Raw genomic sequence first — 8,280 nt, 5'->3', positions numbered from 1 at the left:
GACTTTCGGTGGTGATGATCGAAAACGCTATAAAAATAAAAAACAGGTACTTTTTCTGCATCGCTCTTCCAATATGGCCCCTTTCACTAGCTGTTTGCTCTTTCCCATATATATATATATATATATATATATATATATATATATATATATGAAAAATTAGAAGTGGACCACATTCCACTTAGTATGACCAGTGACTGGCTCTCATGTTGATGATGACAGCCGCGGCTTGGGATACCAACTGACGGAAACAGGTAAAAACACTCGAAATATGCCGTTGTAAGCTATTTCGGTGTTCTTCCGACGTATTGTTGTTATACAAAGAAACGGTAGGCACGAGGGCCGTCAGCCTACCCTCCTGAGCAATACAGACGCTAGCGAAATATTATGGGTGAATTCAAACCACAAATCGTCTGGTCAGGAGCTCATCATTTCAGTTCTGGACGATCTTGGGCACTTAAGCCTCCAATGAAACTGTAAAACTTACCTGACTGAGCTTTGGATCGTTATTGGTACAGACCACCATGGGAAACGAACCAACTTCCGCTGAATGTAGCTGATCCCCGGGCGCACAACCCAGGGTGTCTGTCGAGTCGTTATTATGACGCTGTGTGGTATGAATCGCAGATGCGCTACACGTAGTGACCCCCTGATGGACTTCCTCTGAGAATGGAGAAAGAGGCTGCGTTCCAGATAAGGCTACGGCCGCCGCGATCCACTGGGTCATTACTTTTACTTGAGGGTCTGCACCTGGATTGATGGTGTGCTTACCCCAACCGGTGGTAATCACACCCGGTGGACGGATGTCTGAGATGGGAAGTGAAGTTTTCCTCTGCAAAAAAGCAGTGTGGTGAAAGTGACAAACGGAATCAACGGATAGAAAATGTTGTCTAGTGAAAAGTTTGACTGGCACTAGGCATACAACTGGAAATCGCCCGTCGATAATGACACCGGTAACTGAGGTGAACTCAGGTGGAAACCTCCTTATCGATCTGTGTATGCAGACAGAAGCAGAAGAGTAGCTTTTTCAGAAACGACAACTATAACAGCTCACTCTTTGAATGGACGGAGAAGCGCTGTATAAAATCGAGAATGTTGCTGAACGTGAAATGGTACGCACGTTCAATTAGGCACGGCAAGGCGAGATAAACAGATCGGTTAAAGTAAACCAGAACATCATGTAATGGACAATAGCGGCTCATTCATGCATACAATAACAACAACTCGAGTGTTGTGACCAAAGGCTAGCACGGCCATCTGTTGCAGTAATTATTCTCCTTACAGAAGGCACCCAAGCAGAAGGCAAAGTCGATCGAAGCCGACACGTGGAAAGCTGACTGGTCAGACTGCATTGTGTTTTATAGCCTAGAGAACTTGGAAACGTAAAAAATCTATGTATGAAAAAGGAGGAGCAGATTTCACAGGAACACTCACCGAGACAAAGCGGAAGTGAAGCTCATGCAGGGCTTGAACACAACAAGACGTGGCAACACTCTCTGCATAACGGTACAAGCGGTTTGTAACGTAGACGCAGTGATTATCCGGGTTGTAAACATGGGAAGGATCCAACCGAATTCGATTTGGGAGTGAACCAGAACTTAGCTGTTTGGAAGTAGACGTTGGAAATTTGAGGTGCGAGAGAAACTCTTGTTTACAGCTCCAAGGTGTCTGGAGGGAGAGGTGGCAAAACGGTCTGTACTCATTAGCCATTCATAGAAAAGCCTACTAACTAACTGTTGAATGGGAATCAAACGTACAATAAGTACTATAAATTCAGGAGGGCCACACTGTACTTCATTAACACCATTTGAAACCAAGTCACACTGGTACATCGATTCCGTAAGAAACAGTAATGGAAAGGGGAACAAGAGAGTCAAGAGAAGCGGCCACTTGCTAGTTTGCTGCAGGTACTCTGGGTTACATAACCATATGAATAAGAACTCCTCAGCGAGAAGACAACTGATGGTACTTCTCAGCTAGTGTTCTGATGGTGTTCTTTAGGGTCTCGAGGAATTTTTACGTCAGAGGAATGGAAGAATCTGTCACACATAAATATACAGCAGGATATGTTCACAAAATGCGCACGATTGGGTGAAAGGTAAGTACATGTGACTTACAGGATTTGCCGTTGTTCGGGGTGCCCAACAGAATGCTGATTTCTGCCTTTTATGGATGTCATTTGGAAGACCAAAACTTTCGCGACGGCGAGAACGCCTTTCGTACTGAAAGCATTTTATTTTAGGAAAAGCGTCAGCATGATACGCGAGAGCTCGCGTTCTTCGCCCGATAAACTGTTGAGATGAGCTGCTGCTTGAGGTATCATCACATTTGGATGAATATGCAAGCCGTCTATTAGATGCCGACTGCCGGTATCTTCCACCGCCTTGAGAATAAGGATGTGCAATGAAGCGTCGACGACCTCGGTTTGTGGTCTCGGACGACAGCGGCTCGTGTCGCGATTGGTTGAGCTGAGCGTCTTGTAAGATATGCTGTGTGAATCGATCCAGCCAAGATATACCTTGGACTGCAGTACGAATTGTGTTCGAAATGAAATCATCAGCATATTGACGCAATTGACTAAGCCGGCTTTGTGCCATGGGGTATGCCTGAAATTGAAGCAATCATACACTGCACTATAATCCGGAGAATGCGATTCCTATGGTCAATGAGAACCTCACTAAGACGCCGCCGAGGCAATAGACTAAGCAGTACAAACACGCCAGTACCAACGACGAAATGTAGCCTTGCAATATACATCCCCCATCTCCAAATGCAGTAGGCAAGTAAGCAACGTGAGAGCACCAATGTGATCAATAGTTATGTACAAAAAGTAACTGTTTTCAGCCTTTACATGCCGGCCACCACGTCATAAGCCACATACATAATGTACAATGTTCTAGATTCTTTAAATCTGTCCGCCAAGGATAAGGGAAATGAGAGTAAATAGCTGCACATTGGAAGCAACAGCTAGATATTTTTGTAGCGTTCGTTGTTCAGAAGCACCCGCTTTATCATCCATCTCCGAAAATCACGTGAGACGAGTTCGATACGGGTGTCATCAGTGAGTTGGTTCAGTTATAGCACGAATAGGTTCCGGTTGGTTGAAAACAAGGATTGTCGGAGCAGAGCCTGACCGCCCTAGGTGATCTTAGAGAATCCAGGTTTCTTCGGTAATATATATATATATATATATATATATATATATCAAGTCTCAAACAACTTTACAACACTGGTCAGATGGTACAGTTAACAGATTATACCGGATCGATCAAGTAACATGCATCAGTTAAGCGATCAGTAACAATACAAATAACGTTTTTCGCCTGCAAGATGGATGGAGGCCTGCTTATTTTTTCGCATAACAACAATCAGACGGAGACACAAAAATATCCCAAAAGGAAGGGGCTAATTGGCCCAGTACAAAGTGGTGCGCACATGGAAAGAGAATATGAAAAGTACAATTGGCCTCTCATGAATGGGTCTGCGCGACTCTGCCGCTCTTGAGTGGAAAAACCGTAGGAAGGAACCCTGATGGCGACCTTCTTAACAGTTCCTACGCACAGTTTTCATTGATTGTTAGATGTAGACATGCCGTAACGAATGTAGTCGACTAGAAGTTAGCTTCCCTCATCCCTATCTTGTTCTACTTTCTAAAAGAGCAATTTCCTTATGAAATAATACGGTCGTAAGCTATAGGGCAGAAGTGCTTAGCACTGGGCGCGTTGGAAGTGGTGAGCTCAAGAAGATAGTGGCAAAATTATGCTTAATGGATTAACGGAGGTAGGAAAACAACATCAGCATGACGTGGACATACCTCACAGAAAGCTTTGTCGATGCAGCAGTTCACCAAACTATTTAGCGCACGATATCCTTCCGAAACAGTCGGTGATCTTTCAGCGGATTGTACGCAGGGACTGTTCAGTTCTACAGGTTCGGATGGAGATGTCGAAGAGTACGCTCTGAAATACGGTAAATTTAGCCAAAGATTATGTCAACACCAGTAGCTAACAGGAACGGCATAAGGTACATCAACTTCTCGAGGAAAGATGTAAGTTTGGCTATAACTGGTAGTCATAAAGCCTCACTTGTTACAGGTACAAGCATTGCCTTCCGTTGCAGGCAGCGTACGCGATGTGGACTCTATCATTTCGTCGCCGCCAGCCACATTACTCAACAACGTAGCGGTTACCCCGAAATCATTTTCAACTAAGCCAAGAAGCTCCGAACTTGGAATTCGATCAGTTGCTCGTGGATGGAACAATCTGCTGCCTCCACTGGATGACAGGTCACTAAGCCGACGGAGACTCGACTGTGTGCTCGGACTGTGACCACGACTAAAACTGAGAATAAAATAAGGACACATATCCCTTATCGGTAATGGTGTAGCAGATAAATTGGACAGAACGGTTAAAGCTTGAAATGGAAAGGAGCACCACCGAATGTCATAGTAGAAACAGCCACGCACCAGCCAGATTGACGGCTTTGTACTTCAACTCGCCAATCAAGACTCTAGTCAGTTTGGAAGATTGCTTTGTTACTGAACAACGAAAGCAAGAATTCTGTAGTGACTTCTTAGGCCAAAATACATAGGCTATTTTAGAAAAATGCTTTCTTTGGAAGCAAGGAAAGCAACCGGTGAAAAGGTGATGTGGTGATGCACTGGGAATAGTTTCAACGCCTGATGACACAGCAGTTTTATAGGTACACGTGAATCCGAGCTGCCAAAAGGTGGTGTTGAAACGGCAGGTGATTTGAACGAGTCTTTGCATAAAGTGAAAGAAGGAACTTATCCAAAGGACTAACGACACCGGTTGGAACGTAACTAGGGAAGAGATGGTCAGTGCATTCAAGCTGGAGTGAGAAAAGTTGACCATAGAGGACGATATTATGCACCAGTCATGGATATTCAGACTGAGGCCTGTTTGAATCAGTCCGACGGATTTACTCGCAGCTCATGAAATGAATGACTCAGAAATGATGAAAACTCTCAAAAAGACGAGGAAATCTAACTGTACTTAGAAGGTATACGAATTATACTTGTGCGCGCCACAGTTTGGTTTACGAAAGAACGTGATATTTTCCTTCTGACAGCCAAAGGGATAGATCAATAGGTCATTCAAGTGACAATACCGAATCCGCACTACCAAATGTAACGTAGACAGAACCCACGGTTTGCGTGTATCGCATTGCAGAGGCACATATTCATCAATTTTCGACATGAAACATTTGGACACTTTATGCCGACTGCTCAGTAGTTGATTTTTCGTTAGACGAAGTTCATGGGAATGATCACCACAGGTGTGTCAAGAGAATTATCTGTAACGCGAAATGATTGCTACAGCCCAGTTTTCTTCGAGTCACAACGAATTTTCTGCACAGAGGTTCCACTGTACATCAAGACTTCACCTTCCATAGTTCTAGGCTACGAACCCAAGGGCTCAGTTAAGTGCTCAGGACGGATCATTTGTGATTAGTCCCCAGACTCGATACAACATGAACGCTACTATATACAATAGATCTATTACTCATTAGCTTACCTAGAGCGAATCGAGGATTGTGGATAACTGGTGGTAATTGATGAACTTCCAATACAGTTGCTAATACTATGTCTCAGTGAACTTTGATATAATGGAGAAGGCAGTGAAGGACCAAGGGGTGAAGACTTCGTCCAGGTCCTATTGCCGCCAGTAAGACTGTGAACTATGGCCAGATCAACAGAGTTGGGACTCGTGTGTTGCACATACAAGGGCATATCACTTGGTGGATTTGAACATCCGACTGAAGATGGTTGGTGTCTGGTGGCGGACTGTAGAACGCTCGCATGATGTAGCGCATCGTACAAAATATTATAAGCTCGTTGGCTTGCCAAATCTATCATCCTTTGTGCCCGCATAGTCAATTCGAACCGAGTTCTCCGGTCGTTTGCCGGTTCGTGGCATCCCGTGTGGTGTATATCTACAACGAAGACAACAAAGTGCAGTTGGTTGGACGAAAGGAAGCTAAACAGATACACACTAGATCAAACGTGTACCTGTCTTCCGTTATCTGCTGTCCTAACAATAATGTCGATCGCTTAACAGTAAGGCCACTGTATAAGGCAGACTCAGGACCAGGTGCCTGATTCGACAAAATCGGCAACTCGCGGGGCGTCAGGCAAATAACGCCAGTAAAAAACGCGAGGGATGAAATACAACCAATTTGTTTGGAAGGAGTGGTGGCGAACTCAAACCAATTCATAAATATAACAGCACAGCTCGTAAAAGATGTCAAAAAGTGATAAGCCCGTATGACTAAAGTCAGGATAACAGTTACTATGCTCGACAGACTTCGGTGGCTGTTGGGTTACAACAATTCAAACCCCAATAAACTAAGGATTATTAGGAAAACTTGGAAATAAAACAGAACAGAAGTGCACGAATTCGAATACAATGAGGCATCGATCTGTTGGGAGATCTTCGGTTATGACATTTCAATCATTCATGGCCTATTCAAGGATCAACTGTGATTTTACCCACGGGCTATGAGAATAACAGAGTCTTCCATTTCAATATTTAGGAGGGAATCATGAAGGGAATTAAAGAAAACATGGTTTCGACGATATTTGACGTTCCGATTCTCTAGGTTAGTTATTACCTCTGACGGGAATATACTCGGATATTTTGTGAAAAAGCGCAGTTTATAAACAATATTTACAAAAACAAGTGCAATCACTCCAATGAGCACATACTTAGCTGTCACGCCACCCGAAGGAGGGACGAGGGCTGGAATGCTGCCAGGTTGCCCAAGCCTAGAGATGGGGAGTTGAGATGCTTGGGCTTGGTTCGAAACGAAGGAGGGAGAGGGCTGGAATGCTGCCAGGTTGCCCAAGCCTAGAGATGGGGAGTTGAGATGCTTGGGCTTGGTTCGAAACGCAAACCTTCTAATCAGTTAGTTCGCGCCCTAAACACTGAGCTACCTCAAGCTCTTCTCCGAGGAGAAGAGCACTGTTGGTATCGCCATAGGTGGGAGAAGTATATATTCATCGTGCGTCCTCTCATCTGTACCAAAGCTCAGAACCAATCCACGATGTATTGTCTCTTGACTGTTTTCTTAACAGCGTCCAAAGACCATCAAGTGGCTTGTGGTCCGACTCCAGGATTCTGACAGGCGGTGTGCGGGAAAATAAGACAGTTTATCATGACTGAATAAGTAGTGAACCCGTATTTTGGTAGGCACTTTTACAACTGGCCGGAAGACGACTAAACTAGCTGGAAACTGTACAGTGCGGACTTCTACAGATTCATTGCTAAGAAGTCATGAATCGATGTTATTCCACAGCCCAAACTTGTGCAGCCACCCACATTTGACCTGGGAACGACAGTCTCCAGATTTATCAATTATGCATCGCCTTCTATCTCAGAAAGTTGCTCGCCAGTAGTAGAAGTTCTTGCCGTGCCTTCGAAAGGTAAGCATAAATGGCCTGTCTGTGTACGTCGAATAAAGATGAACGAGATCTTGAAACTGGACTGCGACATCGTTCCACCTACACGCAACTAAATTACTAGAACTGGTTGTGGAATAGATTTGTATCGTAATAACAACTAAAGCTAAAGGCACGGAACAATCTTTCTTTCGTTTACTACCATCTCTAGGATTTCAAGGACTTCCTCAGGAGGATATGCATGGGTGATTCGTTCAGTGGCCCCACAGTTAACCTCATCTTACCGAAAAGACAAATGAACCTTGCACACGATCTACCCATGGTTGAAGGATTGGATATGCCAATCAACCGATACCTTTTGTCACGGTAACTTATAGAATAATCTACTAGCTCCTTAAACATGTGTTGCCATCGCCGAAACCCGTGATGTGTCAGGACCTTACAAGTTGTTTACTATGTGTTGGCAACCACGTCACTATGAATCATCCCAACGTTCCCTGAAAAACTAACCGTGTGTCGCGACATCTGGATCAGCCGTTCATCACATCCTGAGAACCATGCTAGGATTATTCACTTTGGTCTACCGCATGCGTTAGCAGACTAACACGATACTTCAATAAACCGCTGGTTCTGCCGTAGTTACCGTGATGTGGCTGATTCAGTGCGTGGACAGCAAAATAACCAGTACCATCGCATGACATCATCACTAGTGTAACGGTGATACTACTGATCGGGAGGCACGCGAGTAGTATGTGTTGTTCGTAGAATTTCGCTTTGCGTCGATTGAAAAATGGAATTCTGTTGCGGAATTCGCGGGGCCACTTTGTAACATTTGCTTTTATTTGACCGACGAATGATTGGAG

At 44.4% G+C, this 8,280-nt stretch overlaps 1 protein-coding gene across 1 annotated transcript in view; it reads right to left on the bottom strand.

Annotated features, from left to right (window-relative positions):
- T265_08083 (hypothetical protein) overlaps positions 1-8,280 on the bottom strand; it is a gene marked incomplete at both ends in the record, with an annotated part of 25,173 nt that overhangs the window by 1,430 nt on the left and 15,463 nt on the right. The window contains 6 exons of the mRNA XM_009173782.1: positions 485-829; positions 1,432-1,665; positions 2,115-2,603; positions 3,812-3,956; positions 4,083-4,337; positions 5,535-5,952. Coding sequence (XP_009172046.1) covers positions 485-829; positions 1,432-1,665; positions 2,115-2,603; positions 3,812-3,956; positions 4,083-4,337; positions 5,535-5,952 — 1,886 coding nt within the window. The remainder of the gene's footprint in view (positions 1-484; positions 830-1,431; positions 1,666-2,114; positions 2,604-3,811; positions 3,957-4,082; positions 4,338-5,534; positions 5,953-8,280) is intronic.

The sequence above is a fragment of the Opisthorchis viverrini genome, assembly GCF_000715545.1.
Source record: "Opisthorchis viverrini unplaced genomic scaffold opera_v5_199, whole genome shotgun sequence".
NCBI classification, from domain to species: domain Eukaryota; kingdom Metazoa; phylum Platyhelminthes; class Trematoda; order Opisthorchiida; family Opisthorchiidae; genus Opisthorchis; species Opisthorchis viverrini.
Note: the sequence above shows the minus strand (reverse complement) of the source record. Positions and strands in the feature narration are given on the sequence as shown.